This window comes from Astatotilapia calliptera, chromosome 17 (assembly GCF_964374335.1).
Source record: "Astatotilapia calliptera chromosome 17, fAstCal68.1, whole genome shotgun sequence".
Lineage (NCBI taxonomy): Eukaryota > Metazoa > Chordata > Actinopteri > Cichliformes > Cichlidae > Astatotilapia > Astatotilapia calliptera.
This window is the reverse complement of record NC_137438.1, coordinates 13,259,434-13,279,526: the sequence shown is the minus strand read 5'-3', so window position 1 is coordinate 13,279,526 and position 20,093 is coordinate 13,259,434. Positions and strand designations below refer to the sequence as shown.

Below are 20,093 nucleotides of genomic sequence, written 5' to 3'. Positions count from 1 at the left end.
ACCTCAAGGTAAAGTCAGGGGATGGACTGACAGGGAAATATGAATACGTGTACGAGACCCCTTATCTGATGTTGGCTTGAATGAATGAAGCAACATCTTTGACCCTCTGGAGAGGAAAACTTTGCACCAAAGTTATTGGAATTCATCCTTAAGAGACGCTGAATATTTTGTGATTTCTCAGATATTTCCACTACCATAAACTTCATGGTAGCTGTAGAGGACAAGTCCCAAATTCACCAAAATGAGTAGGTTTCAACCTCTGGTGATTGTACACGTCTGTATAGGATTTTAGAGAAACTCGTGGAATAATTGTTGCAATATTAAACTGAAGTGGTGTGCCAGCACAACAACACAGCCAACCACAGAGAGACAGGCTTGCATGTGGCTACAAAGACCTGTGGCTAAAGACACAAAGGTCTTGTGGTTTCAGCTTCTCAAATGTGATGATTTTCTCAGTTATTTCGCCATAAATGAGATAGTTTGAGGTTTTAGACTGTTTCACACACAACAACGTGTTTCCTCACTATTAAGAGGCAATTTAATAAGCAAACTAATAATTAAGTACATTTAAAAAGTAAGTATTAAGTTGGAGCCCAAAAACGGCTTTCGATAAAGTGATGGCTTGATGTGCAAACCTTCCTCAAACCCGAAAGACTCCTCTTCTTCTTGTTAAAAAGACAGTTTTATTGTGAAACCCAATCTCCCACCCCCTCCACCCACACACACACACACAGACGCGCACTCTCTCAGCTCTGATCAAGGTGTATTTTTAATGTATCATCATGGTTTCTAATGTGTGAGCTGTTTTGTTTATCAATGGTTTTGAGTTTTCGGTGCCGATGAGCTGTTCCACCTAGTTCTCTGAGGCAGGCAGCAGGCAGATTTTTGTAAACGCCTCCACTCTCCCCTGCCTGTCTCTGTGCCACACACACACACACACGCACGCACACACACACACACTGAACCACACAGAGGAACACAAGACAAAGCCGGGCTAAAAATACCTCGATCGGCTCAGAGCGATGCACTGAAGATGTAGCCAGATTTACTGGAAATGAACAGAGCGAGTTAGAATTAAGAGGATGTCCACTGAGAAGCACAAAATTAGACATAAATGGGGGAATTCTGAAATCGAAGACGAAATTAGGTTTAAAAGCACTACTTTGTTATTAGAAAATATTAGAACGGGTATTTGAAAAGTACAACTTGTTTTTAGGAAACAGAAAATTGTGGGGATTTTTTTTGCCACACTGGTTTGCAACTCTTGGGCACAAACGTGTAACACTGGCTTGAGGTTGTCACAGATATTAGTAGAAATAGAGACTGAATTTGATCTGAATGGATAAACACAGAGAAAGAATCCTGATTGCAATCTTGGTTTTAAGACAGCTGCCCTCTCATTTACAGCAGGAACACACAGATAATTGATTTTGAGCTTCATTCAAAGGTGTTCCTAGCAGGGTGCTGACAGCTCAGCAGATAGTGATAGCTGGGCCATCGGATCTGTTCTGGCCTTCAACCATCTTTGTCTGGTTGCTATGTGCCTATCCATGGTCCCATGACCAACGCATGGTCTAAATATAAACATGTGCTAAGGTCACATTCTGAGGAAAACGTGCTCTCAATGAAGTGGCACTCAGGGAGACGGACGAGCTGAGGTCTTCATGGTAGTTTGAGTTAAACTAAAAAGTTGTCAGGGTTCCTTTAAACCGAGTAGCAGTTAGTGACTAGAGACAGTTAAGTTGCTGCTTTAAGCGTCTCCCTAAAGGAATCACTTTCCAGTTATGACTTCAAATTCCTCTTAAATTCAGTGTGCTTATCTATTCACCTTTGGCAGAGATGGGTAACGGAATAAACAAGGTACAGTATCAACAACAATATCTAGGAAATCAAACCTTCAGAGCCTGCCATGATATTTTTCTAAAAAAGACAAAAACAACAACCCCAAGATCTTGTTTTTTCTTTAACTTCTGCATTTTCCATTTTACACAATTTTGAACTGTTTTTAGGTCCTGCCTGATCTTTATCTTGGAAATATCAAAGGTAGGCTGCGGTGCCTTTTGTCATGTGTGTAAAAAAATTGATTTATTTTCCGGATAATGTAGTAGTAGTTTGTTTCAGTTCCTCATACGGAGGGGCATGTGGTGAGATGCTACACTGAGCTCAGTTTCTATAGAGTCGAGAGGTCACAGTGTAAAGCTGAGCTATTGAAATATTGCATTTTAACAAAAAAAAAGTGTGTTTTTTACCCTCTGAGTAGGTATAAATCTGCCAGCAGCTGGGGGAAACATTACTTTGAGCGCTGATGTGAATATTTGAGCGGTGGTGTGGGAGGGGATGCCCCATGGCGCGGGGGTGTCCCTCGGTGTGAACTACATTCCACACGTTTCCATAAAGCACCAAATGCAATTGTTGGGCTGCTTTTTTTAATCTTTGCACACATTAAGAATCATGACTACACAGGAAACGTCTTAAAATGCAGGCAGCTCTTTTTTAGAAATAAAGTATGTTCAAGGAATTGCTGTCAAATAGGAAATGTGACACCTTTTTAATCTTAAGCAGGCCTTTGATCTTCATTCATCTACATGACTTAGCACATATAAAGCGAGCTGGAGCTTTTGGCTGCGAAAGTTCCATCAATGCCACTTTTGGATATTTACAGGCGTTACTGCTGTTCTACTCTTACTATTCTGAGCTAGTCTGTACTCTGCTTAGCTTTGCTAGTCTGCTAAACTAAGCTGTTAGTTTCTTCAATGTTCATCACATCTTCTATGTTTTTGCTTAATCCCACATCTTTAGTCCCAATCTCATCAGCTTCAACACTACTAAAGGCTTGATCTCTGAATTTATAACAACCTGACTTTATAAAAGAAATAAAGGTAGCCATGATGACAACACTTAAATTTAGCACTTTAGAAATCAGAAGAGATTTGGAAACATTTCTCTCCTTGAGAACTAATATTTAACCATGGGGGAAAAAAAGAAAAACGTAATCTTTCATGAAGGAAGCTGACGGATTTGAATGGGAGGATGCAGGTTTTAGGCCAGCACCTAGAAACCTTGAGTGGTGCTGAACCTCTCAGCCCTAAGCAAAAAATCATCTCTCGTCACTTCACTGTTATATCAGCATCTGACACTCAACTAAACTATTTATCTCATGACACACTGCAGCACTTGTTGCATAACATTGACGCTGCGGTCATCCAGTGATTTAGGGTTGTATTTCCTCTGCAAGTGTTCTGTGCACTGATGCCACTCACACTGTTTTCTTACTGTATGATGCAATTGGTTGGTTGTGTCCTACAGTTAATAAGAGTTCCAATGACAAAACATTTAATTATTGAGTGAATTTAGCTTTAAGGAGGTTTCAGTGCAAACTCATCTTGCTCTTGTATAGGTGGCCCCAATCAGCATCCTGCAAACTTGCAAAGCATATGAGAAAAAATGCTCAAGGCACATCTGTCCAAGGTAGAAAACATTTGGCTTCCTTTCAAAGAACAAAATTTGATTAGAACAATTACTGTTTCTTGCTTTTGGGCCAAGCTGTTGGACTGTTTTAGAAACACTGGTTTTCCGGTTTTTCTTTCAGTTCAAAACCAGAGCAAAACTTTGAAATCTTAAGGCCACATTTGCTTGGAAGTCACTTCAGGAGGGGGGTTGTTGTTGGGCAGAAGATGCTTTATTTAGTTTGGAGCTCACACGGTGTGATTGGTGATTGGATGCAGGGTGTATCGTGTATTTCTCGATTTTCTTTGCGTTCCACAGATGCTCGAGACGGGGAGCTGCTGGCTCAGCACAACATCACCCACATCCTGTCCATCCATGATACAGCTGCGCCCGTTCTGGAGGTGAGGCCTTTTTTAATGTCTTGCATCAGATTGCACGACCCCCTGACCTCAACATTAACCCAACCATAAAGTACATAAGCTCCTCTGAGCACGACTGTGGTTGCTGTGTCCCCCTGCTGATTAATACTCATTCTGAAACTGTGAGATATTGTTGTCAGCCCAGAGCCTCTTTCCCACCTTAATATGTTTACAGAGCTGCTTCAAATATAGTTATTACCTTAACAAGTTTATGAAAAGAGAGGACAAGTTTTAAATAAATGCTTTGAAATGATACACTGCATACAGACACAGTTAATAGCAATAAATCGTTCCATTTCTAATCTTCTGAGGTCACCTTGTGTTTTTAAAGGCTGAATGATCATCAGATCATTCATTATCAACATCAGATCTTTATCAAAGGCTATTGAAAGAGACCACTTCAATTAGTGTGAAAGTCACATGTGTCTTCTGTCTTCTTTTTTTAAATTCAGTCATAAGACCTGGAATTCACCAGTTCTCACCAGAGAAACAATTTTCTAATTGACTGTGGGTCCTCGATATTGTGTGGGATTCTAGTATATATATGAAAATCTGAATGCTGTTTTCAGTTGATGCAGCTGTGAGGCAGATGCAAGCCAAGGTTAGTGGATGTTGCACAGTATTGTTCACACGAGATGCTTTTAGCTCAGCAGCTTGAGGTCCAGAAAGTCTTGAAAGTGGAACTTTGCAAAAAAAAGTTTCTGGCTTTTCAGTGCTGCATTTAGATGTGGCAATTTGTGTATGAAACAGCAGGAAAGGTGTTTTTGTGTGTGTTTGTGTGTGTGTTAGTGAATGTGAGGAGCTGATAGATTGAAGCATAAAATATGTGTGAAGATGTAAGTTTTACTGAACAAATAGTTTGATTTTGAGGTTTTTCTGAGGTATCTTTCTGTAAATACACAATACCTTGAGTCAGAGTTTATGAAATGATGCACACTTTTGATGTGTACAAGCCTGTAATTATTTACAGATTGAATGATTTGACTTTAAGTCTCCTGATCTCATCTGAGCCCATTAAATACATTACGTCCTCCCGTCGGCTTCGTACTGGGACTTGTCTCTTGAAAATCTTGAATCCGCTTGCCATCTTCAGTGTCCGCTTTCACAACTTTCATCTTTTCTTGTTGAAAGCGAACATGAAAAGCGCTCAGCGATTTCTCTACACTTTCTCCATCCATGTTAGCATGTTTCATTGAACAGTGAAGAGAAACAGCAACTTGTATTACAGTATCACTACTCAAACTGGTCAACCACCAAAACTTTTACAAGGTTTTGGGCCTGAAGTGAAGTCTGGCCCTACGGACTCATTCTGAACTGTGATGACAGTTATTCAGTTGCTTTTTTTAAAACATACAAAATCATGTGTGATGCAACTTTTTGAGTTTTGAGGCAAAAATGATGACTCAGGTCTGTTTTAGACCAAGTGGCCAGATGGGATGGGTTATTTGCATACCTAACAGTCAAACCGCGGACTGATTGATTTCTTGGAAGACAGCGTGATGGTTCCTGAGAGAGGAAGGTAGAATTTGCAACGATGATGTGGTCTGCGCATTTACATCTGGCCAAGTCTCTAAATGTGCCATTTACTGTATATGAACCTAATTATCATACTGCAAAATAAAAGGTCATCTTTTGCAACTAATTCCAAGCCCCAAATATTCCTTTTGCAAGTAAAGTAAATAAATGTCTGCATTTATCCACAATTTTCATATATTTTGACTTAGAGTGTAGTCATGATTTTACAAACAGTACCACTGAGTCAAGGCCATGATGAGCTATAAGAGTGATAGTGTGAAGATATGAGGACTTCTCGGTAAACGTTTGCATAATCTGACTCTCTCTATCAGAAATAATAATTTAGCCTTCATGAACCTTAGGCATGTCTTTAATATGGGCACTTTCATTGGTATTTATAAATGTGTCTGCATTTGTCGGGGCTCTGTGCGTGCAATCTCACCTGTCTGGAGCACTTCCAGGACTCGGTCTGTCCCAGAGGGCTCAGGGGTTTTTGCAGTGGTGCAGTCATACCAGGACGAGGTGGTTTCTGTCCACTGCATGTACCATCAGCTGCCAGGTGCACAACACAGCACACACACACACACAAGCACAGAGACAAACACAAGCAAACATCGTTATGTCGTGACCTACCACATGGGCAGGGCCAGAGGGGCAAGGTTTCAGGGGCTGTCCCATAGGAAGTGAGAAACAAGAAGTGAGTTTAGTTCCAGTTTTCAAACAAATGACCCCTGCTCAATAGTTGAGCACTCGCCTTTTCCTATCATGTTAACTTTTGCCACTAAAGTATTCACTTCTTTAATGAAGCTGCTCCCTCTCCCACAGGGCATCACATACCTTTGTATATCCGCAGCTGACCATTCCAAGCAAAACCTGTGAGTACTTGAATAAATGTTGAATATATATAAAACCTGCATATATGTATGAGCTCTTTGCCCCATTTCTATAAATAAAAGAAATGAATTACAGCTTGCAAAATAGAAAATTTATCCAAATGCATCCTTTTTTAAAAAGGTTGGTTTAAATAATTAAACACATGATCTCTTTACCGACTACAAACTAAATTGTACAGCTATGGTAAATAATAATAAATAATAATAATCCAGTTTTAAGGTTGAAAGGCATGATCCTCACTATGTTGTATATCTTGTGAATGTGATTCATTTCACCAGGATTCAGTACTTCAGAGACAGCATCATGTTCATCCATGAATCCCGACTGAAAGGAGAAGGCTGCCTCGTCCACTGGTGAGTGGAACGCCTCAGTCCTGTTTTACATGTCATCTGAAATGATACTTGTTCATATTAAAAAAAACATTCAGTTACGATATATGGTAGACTATATTACGTATTTTGGCATAGAGATGTTGTAAAAAGTTTCAACATTAAGATCTAAAAGATTTTTATTCATAATCATGAGAATTTGCTCTGGGTTTGATCGCAGACCGGAGGTCCTCATATTTTATCGACCCCGTTCTCATTTTCAACCACATCACTAGCACCAAAAAGAAGCTGTCTGCCAAAAATTTTGGTTAAAGCTTTCATTGCACATTTCATTACCTTTCATCTTTTCTCATATCAAACATGCAAAATCAGGCATTTAACCACAGCTTTGGGACAGAAGGGGTTTCACTTCTTTGTACACTAAAGCAGAGAATCTGAATATGAGGTGATTATCTTGCTCTGAGCTGTGAAGGCCTATGTTCTTAGCATGGCAGGAGTGTCCCGCAGCGTGACTCTGGTGGTGGCCTACATCATGACGGTGACGGGTCACGGATGGGTAGAGTCCCTGGCAGCGGTTCGGTCAGTCAGGCCGTGTGCGGGGCCCAACCTGGGCTTCCTGCGGCAGCTGGAGGAGTTTGAAAACACAGAACTAACAGAAGTGAGTCATCATAATTAATTTCACTTTTGATTATTCATTGAAAAAAAATCAGTTATGTTGGGACAGCTGAAAACGGTTATGTGGATTAAAAGATGCAATACATTTGGACAGATGAGTGTGTGGGTTTAATTTGTGAGTTCAGGTACAGCCTGGTCTCAATATACCGCTCATCAAAGCATTCTTTGTCTAAAAGCTGGAGGCTATGAGAAATTGCAAAAAAACTAAACAAAACAAAAACCTGACGTTTTCATACAACAGTGTGAACTACTCCCTTCAAAAGCCAACCCAGTCTGGTTTATATGGGTGTTAGTAAAGCTCCTAAATGAGGACCTGTGTGAGAAGTACATATCTGAGAAACAGATGCTTCACATGTACTTTTCCTTATGCTCCCACTTGGACCATTTAACCCTCTCTTCTTGTTAGAGCTGGTGCCGTTTTGTGACGAGAGCAGTGCATGCCGCTGTTTGAAGACTACTCATCCTATTCAGCTGCTGGACGATTACTCTGCTGCTGTCCTGCATGGAATGACCTTCATGTCACATGACATGGGCCCAAAAGCATTTCCCACATGGACAGTTATTGGAAAAGGAGCAGTTGTAGTATTCAGTCCAAAAACAAATATAGAACAGCTGCAGAACTGTATTATAAAATGATATCTGTGTATAAGGATGTCAGATGTGTTCCGATAAGTTTTAAAAGTGCTCAATCTAAACTTCTTCAGCTTGACAAGGATCCAGGCCACATGTGCCTAAAACTCCAGCTTACAGTGGGGGAAACAATGAAATAACTGATCCCCTGCTGGTTTAGTTTATTCGCTTACAAAGAAACGAACAGTCTCTAATTTTTGGACCGAGACAGAACATCAACACATTTTTTAAAAAAAAGGTAGAATTGATTTACACATCACTGAGTGAAATAAGTGTCAAATAATTACTCCCCCTGCTGTATGTGCACTGTGAGCAGTCTTTAAAAAAAAGTCTAAATCAGGTGTGTAATAAATGTAGCATTTTTGAACATTTAGGAGGCTGCTCATCACATGCTTGTTTTCTGCTTTTTTCAGTAACCCTGTTTAAGTCAAGATGCTATGAGCTGTGGGCAAAGTCAGCAAAAATGCAGACTTATTGAAAGTGTGCATAAAGGGCACAGAACGTCTGCCGAAAAGCTCTCATAAACTTGTCAGTGGGACTGGGCCCTGCTACTACTACGACTGATACCTCAGCTCTGTTTTTGGTTATGCTTCACCTTTTTCAGTTAAGTTTCACAGCAGCCTAAATCAAATTAGCATGCATTCCGTAAACTGCACTGCATTTTGGTGCAGTTATGTTGCTCGTTTCACTTTAAAGTCTTTTAATTTTTTTGTGAAGTACCTCAAATAGCACTAAAATGTGCCGTACATGAAGTTGTATTTAAACATAAACAGTGGACACTTTCAGCTCCGATTCAGGGCGATTAAAACAAATTCTTTGAAAACTATAGTTATTTTTGTACTCATCACACCATTTTCAGAGACTCAAAAGTAATTGGACAATTAGCAAAGCAGCAGATTTCAGTGGATGTGAGGTCTTTAAGAGCTTCCAAATGAACAATCTGCTCAAACCACTTGTTACACTCAAGAACAATAAGAACAGATTAGACATCTGAAAAACTTGCCCAGCCATAGAAAAAAATTCTTTGGAGAGATGAAACCAGGAGAAGAAAAAGAACAGTTCATGATCCAGAACATACCACATCACATGTGGCTGCCAGTTTAAACGGTGGTTAATATCGGTGTGACTGTTGATAGAGTTCACTTCACAGTGCAAATGGGTAACGAGCACGCTTTTCAGTTATTAAATACAAAACTGAAGGCAAAGACCTACAAATAACCAGCAGCAGAAGGTGTGGCAGTAGAGACCTAACAGAGCATCTCCAGGGAGATGTCATATCCGTGTGCTCTACACTTCAGGCAGACATGAGCTGCAAAGGCTTTTCATAAAGGTATTTAAAAAAAAATCCTTATACTTTAAATTATATTAGTGTCAAATTATATTTGAGTCTCTGAAAAAAGGGAGGACTGGGTATAAAATGCTTTGTAATTCATAAACAGTTAATGTAAAAGCCTTAAATAAAGTCTGCACTTTAATCACGTCACACACACAAAAAAACAATAAAAGGCAACGGTGGTAATGAATACTTAGGAATGAATAGTGCTGCTATTACAAACACAACTGAAGATGCTCCGCCTCTATGATGAGTTCCCTCAAATGATTAAAATAATATATATAAAATATATACAAAACAGTGCATTAGTCATGAATAATAATAGTAATTAACCTGATACTTCAACAGTTCACTAATGCAGGTGTACAAAAGTACATACAGTCTCAAATATTACACAAATAACAGAAAAGGATGAGTCATGACTTATTTTTTATGATTATAATTATTGCATTTTTAATTAGAAATATTGTTTGTATTTAATGTCTGTGGATTTTTATTACTTTTGGCTTCATTCATGCAGGCATGTACTCTTGAATCCAAATTTATAACATAACGCAGCGTTTCATCTGTAAGCTGTGCAGTGATGCGTGTAAGGCAATCAGCAGCCTGTAAGCTGATTTTATACAGCAGTGAGGTGTTGTTTTAAGTGACTGTCCGATGTAAAACGTGTCCAGTGCCTGTCTTAAACAGAGACATTGTCTTTGACTCTGCTCCCCGCAGTATCGAGCTTGGTGGAAGGAGCTGTACGGGAAGAGCACGTTCAGTGATGATGAGGAGATCGAGGCCCTTTTAAACCGGAAATCCAGCACCAGCGATGCCATAACAACCAGCATCACTCCCGCGCTGGCCACGAGCAGCAAATAAAGAAACTCATTTCTGCATCTTCAGTCATTTCTCACCTGAACTTAAGAAGCAGAGGACAGCGGGCTTCTGATTGGCCCTTTAATCCCACAGAGACCGGGTGCACATTTTAAAATCATTTTGCCCCCGACCTCGCACTGCGTCAGCAACACCTGTCTCATAAAAAGTTCAGTGTCAGGATGATAAGTTCAGTCTCGTGTGCGTGGAGTGGCTAAGCAGACATGTGACGGGGGGATTTTATGTCACCGTCTTCAGTTCCCTTCGTCATGTCATGTCCTTGCCTCTAACTGTCAAAACAACATGCAAGGGCAGTCAAGCATGACACCAAGGAAATATATGTACATACAGTCCACAGTGTGAACACATACTCCTCCTGTACACCCCCCCACCCCGCCGTCCCCCGTCAGTTATGTTATGCTGTGTCTTGTACTTGAAAAATGACTATTACTTTCTGAGACCGTGTGAGAGCTAAAGAACGCTTTATTTTATATTTTACAGTAAAAAAAAAAAAAAATCAGATGTGCTGTTTTTAACTATTGTGCTGTTCTTCCTAAATGTAAACTTTTCATTTGATGTTATTTGTGCAGTTTAATATGTGCACAGTCTGTGTAAATGCAGTTATATATGTAGAGTTTTTATGTTAACGTTTTCATGTTAGTTTGCATTTCGTATTTTGTTTAATTATGCATGCATTGAGATGACATTTAACTCATCAAGTGAAAATATTTAGATTGTAATAATGCAACAAAGGAATGTATTAATCTTCTTTTTTTTTTTTAGTTATTTCAAGCCTTTTCGAAACAAAACGAGGGACTAAAATCCATCTTTGACCTGGTTTCTGGATAAAAGCAGTATTCAGATCCAGGTAAAGGTCATAAATGACTTAAGTAGAAGTTTATCGCACATATTGTGGAGAACAGTATCTCTGCTGACGATGAAATTCTGACATTATTATGACCGCACAGTAATTGAATTAGTTTTGACTTCTTCATATAGTGGTCTACATTGTAGCAGTCAGCTCAAAGGTCACCAGATAACTGGTGGTGAGAAAATTCTGCGTCACAGGTCTTTGCCCTTTAAAATATTGCACAATTCTACCTCTTCAGGCCTCTTTCAGTTATTTAAATGACACCAGCTGAAAAGTGGAAACCACTCCTCAGAGGAACTCAGAACTACAATAACCAAGGGGCCCAGAGCTTTTAGTGGGGGTCCACGAGCTAGAACGTGTTCGTGAATCCTCCCCAAGTGGCTTAACATATAACAGTGCATGGTCACTTTTATATGCTCATTTTTGAATTATTTAAAATCTCAACATGAGAAGTTGTTCAGCTACAGCTGTCGGCTGAATATTGTTGGTTTAAAAGTGCCATATGTGAAATGTAGAGCAGCACTGAGATTACGTGTGATGAAGTGCATCATACATCCACATGTGCATTTTTCACACAGTTGTCATTTTAAAGATGAACACTACAGAGAAAAAAAAAAACCACGACTGATTTCTGTAACCTGGCAACCGGTTACAGATTAGGATCAACTATGGTATAACGCTGATGGGAAGCATTTGCATAATGAGTTCCTTTCAGTTCTCGTGCTGATAAGTAGGTAAAGCTTCAAATAAGTACTTGTACCTATCTAATATCACTTCATAATTCTACTTTCAAAGTTTTATATTTCTACTTCACGACATTAGAACAAAATTGTACTTACTTTTCTGAATTAGAGAGAGAGATTAAGAGTAGGAGAGCATTAAAGACATCGATCTGAGATGAGCTTAAGCTCTACAATGTACATTATAATGTCGCTTCATGCATCAGTACTGATGGTAAATTCATATATTAATAATAGGCGTGTACAGGTATCAGACTGATATCGGTATCCTGGTTAACGGCCATTATCAGAGGCTGACATTTATCTGTTCCATCACATACATGTCCCAAGAGTTAAATGTTCAAAACATACAAAAATAAAATCTATTCATAAATATTTAATATGTTCATAAGAATAATTAAAAAACATATAAAAAGTTAAAAATATCCACAAATTTTAAGGATAACTACAGGTTATCAGCCCAGAATGTCACAGTTTGTGTATTCCTGATTAATGCTGACAGCATAAGACTGACAGGAACCAGTCTGCTGCATAATGACTAATGACTCTCTAGGCACGTTTCTCTCTCATATTTCATATAAAATACAAACTGAGTACCTTAAACAGTTGTAGGTTACGCAACACATCAGTATTTGTACTTATCCCAGAAAAACTGAAAGCAAATAAGGGGGGAAAGTTGTTAGTTTGTAACTAACACACTTTTAGATCTGTCTTATACTCACATCACTGCGTTCACTTAAGTAATGAAAGCAGTGATGGATATTTATTGCAGCACTGCAAAACTGCCACAGGAGCCAGACTCACTTTGAAAATCATACTGAGGGGAAATGAGTGGGAACTTTTCAAAACCATGTTTTCTCGGACTCCTGGACCGCATTGCTTTTACAGAATTGATCATCTGTCGAATTCTCCTAACAGGCCTCCTAAAGCTCTGACACGGCAAATGATAATCTTATGTGGTATTGTGTTCCTGTCTGAGGCGTTATGTCAGCTGTTCTGAATAATCTTCCAGTGGGAAAACTGCTGCCGATGTTTTTCTGCGTCGCTTCTACCTCTGGACCACTCTAGAGTACTTTTCGTAAAGCTTTATAATTTCAAAGAATTGTTTTCGTCTCCATCCTATCATTTTCCACGTGTGCGGGTGTGTGACACTTCGGGTTGACGCCGGCAGGGTTTCCCCAGTGTATTACTGTAGATCGGCCGCTGTGTGCGCGCTGATAAGCTTCGCAGGAGGGAAGCAGGCGGGCCTAGCAGAAGCAGCAGGTGCACCCTCCTCAGCATCCCGGCTCCGCCCTCCCTCTGCTCACCATAGGCTGGGTGGATTTAAGCGGGCCCGCCGGAATGATGAGGACTTTCTGACCCTGACTGATATCAAAACTCGACGGCTTTCAAGTTTCACAGGTAAGACGGCTTCGATCAGCCTGCGAAGCGCACAGTGAAGTTAGTCTGCGTGGGAGCGCAGTGGGTTAACCTTTAGTAGTTTTACTTAACTTAATCATTCTTTACTAAACCTACACAAGCCTACTTTCAAAACACACACAAACACGAGAGCGTGTGATATTACTACGTTACAGGAGCAGACAGTGGAGTTGTCCCGTGCGTCTTTTTGGTCAGAGATGAACCCCGACGTGGATTACGGAGGCTCCGGCAGCAGCGGCAACGGCAAGCTGCGCCAGTGGCTCATCGAGCAGGTGGACTGCGGGAAATATCCCGGTCTGGTTTGGGAGAACGACGAGAAGACCATCTTCAGGATACCGTGGAAACACGCCGGGAAACAGGACTACAACCGGGATGAGGATGCCGCGCTTTTTAAGGTAAGAGACCCGCATCCTCCGGGGTCCGCCAGCCACAAGCGAGCTGCGCCTTTCAGAATAAAACAACAGCAATATGTGTTAAAGATGTGTGTAAAAATAATTAACTCGATTAGGCGTCTTAGTAGCGTTTGAATATTCTCTGATGCATTATATAAAAAAGGGTTTTGCTGTCTTTCATGAAATTCGCTCCATACATTAGGATGCGATTATTTCCATATAAGAATATTTGAACCATGCTGTAAAAAAAGTCACACATTACTGGGAGAGCGACGCAAAACAACTTCTTTAAAATGACTGTGTGCTCCAAAGAAGCCACTTAACGAAAATAAACGAAAGTTTTATTTTATAATTATTGGTGAAGAGTTAGTAACTAGTTATCAGCACCGGGAGGATGTTCTTCTACAGGCCGTGCAGTCGCAGTTAGGAGAGGCCAGGCTGTGTGATTCTCTCGCGCTAAACTTGAGGGAGGTATTCTAAACATTTCCCCGCGGACCTGTCTGCAGGCCTGGGCGCTGTTCAAAGGCAAGTTTCGGGAGGGCATCGACAAACCCGACCCGCCGACATGGAAGACACGCCTGCGCTGCGCCCTCAACAAGAGCAATGACTTTGAGGAACTGGTGGACAGGAGCCAGCTGGACATCTCGGACCCCTACAAAGTTTACCGCATCATCCCCGAGGGCGCCAAGAAAAGTCAGTCCCCCTTCGAACAAAGCGTTGAAAAAAGTTTACTGCAGCATGAATTAAGCTGGTAGTAATACTGAAAGCTGATTGGGCTACAGCGGCAATAACCAAACTGGATAAAGGGTTTTACTGATGTGTTTTATTGTAGTTATTATTATTAGATGATCACAATCTGATAATTAGTTGTGTATCAGACATAAAGTGGAAATTCTCTGACTCCTCAAACTGTCAAAGCACCAGCTCAAGTCATGCTGAAGTACTTCCATCGATGTGGACTTTTCTAAATGTACTGACAGAAAATGTGTTCAGACATTTTCTAGAGCGCTTTTCTAATAAAAATGTTCTTTCCCGCATGCAGGGCCCAGACAGGAGGACAGTCCTCTGAGCCCAGGGAGCTTTCAGATGCATCCCTCCTACCCCTCTGTGCCGACTCAGGTGATTTTCCTGCACATAGAAACAAGTGGGGCGGGACTAAAGTAAGACAGAGAGAATTAGGGAGGTTGAAGACACAGACAGTGTCATATTGTGCATGCATGGATGACCTTACAAACACAAGTGAAGGGTAATGATGTGCATCCCCAACTATGACTTGTGCTGACTTCAGGGGCTGATAGAAACTCTGGAGTTTTTGGGTCCTTTTTAGATTTCTTGGCAGCAACTGATTAAAAAAAAAAAGCACACAATTTATGGCAAAATATGTTTTTGCCACACTGTAAATGCTAATTCTCATTTACCAAATTAAATGTTGTTGCATTTAACTTTATCTATCCTAGTTTATTTAAAGTTATCTGTACTTCCTGCCTGGGTAATGAAGAGTATAGTTATGCTCTGCTTTACTTAATAATTTACATTTGTTTTCATAAAGTATGGAACACGTCTGCAAAGGCTGCAGATGCTTAGTTTTAAATCCGTACTTTAGTAATGTGATGTCTATTTCTTAGATCTCAGTTTCTCGGACATGGTGTAGTTTCAGATGTTACTCACCATAATTGATTTTTCTGCACTGATTAATCTGTGTGACCTATCCTTTTAAAGTACTACACACTCAAAATGAACAAATCAGCTTTCTCCTCTCAAGTTGATTTAAGTTATTTTTGTGAGTCAGCGAGTTGGCGTTATCTTTTCATGCAAAAACAAATCAGAGTTTATGGTGCAAGGATTTTATCACTAGCTTAAGCAAAAATCTATGGATGAAGAAAGAATTCTGCAATGGTCATATAAAACAAGTTGCAAAAAAGTCCTTATAAGCCTACTAAAGAGTAATGTATTACAAAAGCATCATGCAAAGACTGTTTGTTGGTATCTTATGATCAAAGATGTGCACTCAGCTAACTGCTTTCCTCTCTATAGATGCCACAGTACATGGCGAGTCCAGAATGCGGCTGGAGAGATTACTGTCAGGAGCAGGCCTCTCTGCCCGAGCTGCCCTTCACTCAGTGTCCTTGTCCGCCCCGCACCCTGCCGTGGCAGGGCTCATCCATGGAAAATGGTACACGGCTTATTATTTAGCGTGCAAAATAAAAGCATTGTTATCAGTTTTAGCATTGCCTACATAGTTTGTTCTGTGTGCAGGATACCAGCTAAGAGCCTCAATTTACTCATACGGTCCAGCTGAGAGTCAGCCCTCGCCTTTCACACTGGACGCCAGCATCAGATCAGCAGAGGCACTTTCAGGTACACGAATACTTTCAGTTCACTTTTTCCCCTCACGCTATAAAATCAGGAACTCTCACCAGAATCCTCTGCTGAGAATTAAACTTAAGGTCCTATTTTTTAAAAAAAAAGCAAAAATCCATCTACATAGAACAAGCAGCAAATGCATATTTACATAAGCTCAAAACAGCTGAAAATGTCACAGTATGACACAGATTTTAGCATTTAAAGGTACAATTAGGTTGAAACTGCGTAATGCTGTGCAGAAGTCAGAAAACTACTAATTTCACCTGAGACTTTGTTCCTTGGCTTTATTCAGTGCAGTTTAATTTCAGTTCTTGCATTTAGTGTATGGATCTGTATCATGCTGCAGGCTGCCATTTTTATTAACTGTACTCTGACTGTCCATAACAAACAGCAGACAGAAAATCAGCACCAAATTTAATAATAAAGTTAAATATCTAGCAACTACAGAGCCGCTATCAGTGGAATTTCATGAGGTGGCTATAATCTAAAATGTATTTATTTTTAGGTAAAGCTGGTAGCTTGATTCAATAGACATGCGGCTAATTTTGAATATTTACTCTGCCCCCTAGAGGCTGGAAAAAAAGGAACGCAACTTTAATCAAAGCTGACGACCGAGCGTGTTCAAACTAGCTTTGTTTTTTGGTCTAGTTTTAGTGACATGTGAAGGAATTTTGTATCTGATGCAAATCGTTCTTGCTTGTGTTTATTTTGATCATATAAACAATACACAGAAAACCATTTCCAAAAAAAATGCAGATTGCTGTCAGATTCAGCAGAACGCTCCTATAGAAGTACAAGACATAGCAGCATGTAGAACGCTGAAATAATAATATACAGCAGCACCCTGCGACTTTGGGCTGTGGTGAACATTGAAAACCTTACGTGCTTCATTTTTAAAAAATAAAACAAAGACAGTCCATAAAAGAGTTTAAAAAAAAAGAAATTTCAGCTAACTTCTACCTGTGTCCTCCTCTAGACTTCCGTCTGCACGTATCCGTATATTTCCGGGACTCTCTGGTGAGAGAGGTGACCACTTCCAGCCCGGATGGCTGCCATATCACTCCTTGCAACCCAGATAAGCACTACCTGACGCCTGGAGGTCATGAGTTGGTGCCCCTGCCTGTTGACAGCCTATCATCCCAGAGGAGGCCAGACGAGTGTCCTCCGAGTCCACCAGCCAGCCTCGAGAGGGGAGTGTTGCTGTGGATGCGAGCAGATGGGCTCTATGCCCGGAGGCTGTGCCAGAGCAGGGTGTACTGGCAGGGAGGCCCGTCGCCGTACGGAGACAAACCCAACAAGCTGGAGAGAGACGTCACCTGTAAACTGCTCCACACGCAGGACTACCTCACAGGTGAGAGGACACAAACTCAAATCAGCTCAGGATCTTTGATCAACAATCACTTGTGCTCGAAAGACTAAAACGTTCTCACTTTTTTGGGTTAGTATGTTACTATTCTTTTAAATGAAGGCCTATCTATGGTGCCATGCCTAATTCACCAAGTCCCTGACCTGTATCTTAATCATCAGCATGGTGTACTGGACAGAGCTTGGTTGATATGTTTTAATCTGATTGATTCACTTAAGAACTCATACCAGCTGGCACCTTGCTGTACATAGAAAGACTAACACCAACTGGTCTAAAATTTGGATTTCAGTCAAGAACTCTCCACCTCAACTCAAAACTAAATCCACTAAATGTAATTAGCAGTAGAACAAACTGAGACTCATTACTCAGCTGATTTTCTGGAAGTCACTTCATGACATACTGTGCCAGCCAAGAATAATTTCTTAAAGAAGTATTTTATGATAAGCCGAGAGTCACATGAAGTCTACACAGCCACATCATCCCGCCCACATGCTAAGCAGCTCCAGCTGTGACAGCTAATTGTATTTGCATACATGGTGTGACCAGGACTTTCCATTCGAATCACTCTAAATGTCACACCACTTCAAGTGAAATTCGCTTGAAATCATCAATTCTGATGTGTTTTAGGTGTCAGAGCTGTTACTGATGCATTTTTGTCCTTTTGCCTACTTGCAGAGATTCAGAGCTACGGGCTAAGGCCGCCGTCCCGCTTCCAGGTCCTCCTGTGTTTCGGAGATGAGTGTCTGGACCCACAGAGACAAAGAAGGACCCTCACTGTGCAGGTGACTGCTGCCCCCGAGTTTAACCACTGATTATGATCCAGAGATCTTTCATTTTTTTCTCATTTTGTTTATGAGGATCAGTGAAGCCTAATATTTACTGGGAAGCTGACAATAAGTTCGAACTGGTGTTCTTAAAATCAAAACTAAGATTTGAAAGGTTCAAAGTAGAGTGCTGAAACTTTAAAGTATGGGCTGAAAAGTGAAAAATAGGATTTGAAAGTTTAAACCTAAGATTTGAAAGTCTGTAGGACCTTGTTCATAGTCATAGCGTTGACAGTGTTTCATAACAAAATTTGGTTTCTAAATATGTCGCACTGAGATTCAGGGCCAGCCTGGTTCCACTGTCACCCTCCCGAGACTCTGATTTCTATATAAAGTGAAAATGGATGAGCCAAGTGAAGGTTCGTGCCTTTTAGCTACAGATTTTTGACACACTTTCAATCAAACTAACCACGTAGCTGAGCTTTAACCAAACTAGGAATGGTTTGCCCTTCTCTAGTTTGACTTCTCAAAATGGTTTCATAAAACAAAGCTGGGAAAGTTGAAATAGCGAATCAACCTTCCTGGATCTCTGTCAACAGTCAAACGCCCATAAATAATAAACTATCAAAAACCAAACAGCTTGGGAGTGTGTCACAGAACTGCAACAGAAGGCTTCAATATATCCCAAACTCTAACATCCTAAATCAGGGGTGTCCAACTCTAGGCCTTAAGGGCCGGTGTCCTGCAGGTTTTAGATATCACCCTGGGTCAACACACCTGAATCAAATGATTAGTTCATTACCAGGCCTCTGGAGACCTTCAAGACATATTGAGGAGGCCATTGAGTCATTTATATCAGCTGTGTTGGATCAAACCTGCAGAACACCGGCCCCTGAGGCCTGGAGTTTCCCACCCCTGCCCTAAATGAAAAATGAAAGGGTGTATTGAATTTTTTCTTTTTTTAATTGAGTTTGGCAAAAATACCAACTACTTTTTCACTTTTTTTTGGGGTAAAAATAAATAAATAAATAAATAGTGCTATGCTGAATGGATTTTGCTGACCTCCTTGGCTCTCATGTGTTGCAGGTAGAGCCTCTGTTCACCAGGCAGCTCCTGTACTATGCCCAGCAGCCGGGCAGCCACTACTACCGCAGCTATGAGCATCCAGGAGTCACAGAGCACATAAATGCCTCCGAGGACTACCAGAGGGCCATCACACATCACCACAGCAGCAGCCTGCAGGAGTGAACTTTGCGGGTTTAAGTGACTGTTGGAAATGTCACGATGACATTTTACACGACAGGCAAGAAAACTCTGAGATGTGGACAAAGTGGACAGTGGTATACAAAAAATGATGGACATTAAGTCAGCAACCATCTGCCCTGTATGGTTTTTGTATCTGTGTGTGTGTGTGTGTGTGTGTCTTAAGTCAAAAATGCATTGTTATTTCTTCCCTTTTTGTATTCTTTTGGGCATAATGAGTATTTTGATGCTTACTCGTAGACAGTATTAAAAATGAAGGTGTTAAAGTATTAAAGATGATTGAGATGTCATCCACCGGTTTTTAAAGTTCCATTTTGAAGCCTCGCGATGAACATTTTCATTATCGCTAGTTTGGTTTGCTAACGACTTGTCACTTATAAGCTGTTAGCCAATGAGCATACCATTTTAAACCTAGTGATCAAGATTTCTAAAAAAATTTCATGTTTTTTATTCAATGTGAACCAAAATAAGTGACTAGGACCATAAACACATCAGGAAAGTGTTTCCAGAGGTCAAGACAGAAAGCAATTTTCCCAAAGACTTTGATATAATAGGAAGTCTTTTTGCAGTCGCAAGTATTGCCATCTGGTACCTTTCAGATAGAATGCAAGTTTAAGGTACTTGGCGCATTAGCTTCATTTTTTCAGACCCAGAGGTCGTATTTTTGTACTGTCTATGTGCTTACTATGCAAATGAAACTGACAGCTGAGGTGATTGTATCATAGAAAACTGTGAGTGAAAGTTTTGTGCCTTAAAAAAAATTAGCAAATGAACCTAATCACTTTCTATGCCAATAGTTATATTAGATCTCTAG

At 40.5% G+C, this 20,093-nt stretch overlaps 2 protein-coding genes across 4 annotated transcripts; both read left to right on the top strand.

Annotated features, from left to right (window-relative positions):
* The first annotated feature begins 1,600 nt into the window (after positions 1 to 1,600).
* LOC113009608 (dual specificity protein phosphatase 22-B) lies at positions 1,601 to 10,869 on the top strand. Of its 3 annotated transcripts, XM_026148012.2 has the most exons (7): positions 1,601 to 1,860; positions 2,010 to 2,043; positions 3,766 to 3,848; positions 6,207 to 6,256; positions 6,554 to 6,628; positions 7,091 to 7,262; positions 9,963 to 10,869. In XM_026148012.2, the coding sequence occupies exons 1-7, from the start codon at positions 1,840 to 1,842 to the stop codon at positions 10,104 to 10,106; spliced, it is 579 nt and encodes a 192-aa protein (XP_026003797.1). In that variant the 5' UTR covers positions 1,601 to 1,839; the 3' UTR covers positions 10,107 to 10,869. The 3 variants fall into 3 exon arrangements, with proteins under 3 accessions (XP_026003797.1, XP_026003796.1, XP_080147802.1); XM_026148011.2 differs by lacking the exons at positions 1,601 to 1,860; positions 2,010 to 2,043 and having other exon boundaries at positions 3,535 to 3,848; XM_080291676.1 differs by lacking the exons at positions 1,601 to 1,860; positions 2,010 to 2,043; positions 9,963 to 10,869 and adding an exon at positions 8,323 to 8,461 and having other exon boundaries at positions 3,535 to 3,848.
* A 2,108-nt stretch (positions 10,870 to 12,977) lies between these two features.
* LOC113009672 (interferon regulatory factor 4-like) lies at positions 12,978 to 19,569 on the top strand. Its single transcript, XM_026148133.2, has 9 exons — positions 12,978 to 13,112; positions 13,286 to 13,525; positions 14,029 to 14,215; positions 14,565 to 14,641; positions 15,557 to 15,695; positions 15,779 to 15,880; positions 16,863 to 17,237; positions 17,928 to 18,034; positions 19,103 to 19,569. Exons 2-9 carry the CDS (start codon positions 13,328 to 13,330, stop codon positions 19,262 to 19,264), a joined length of 1,347 nt encoding a protein of 448 aa, XP_026003918.1. The 5' UTR covers positions 12,978 to 13,112; positions 13,286 to 13,327; the 3' UTR covers positions 19,265 to 19,569.
* Positions 19,570 to 20,093: the final 524 nt, after the last annotated feature.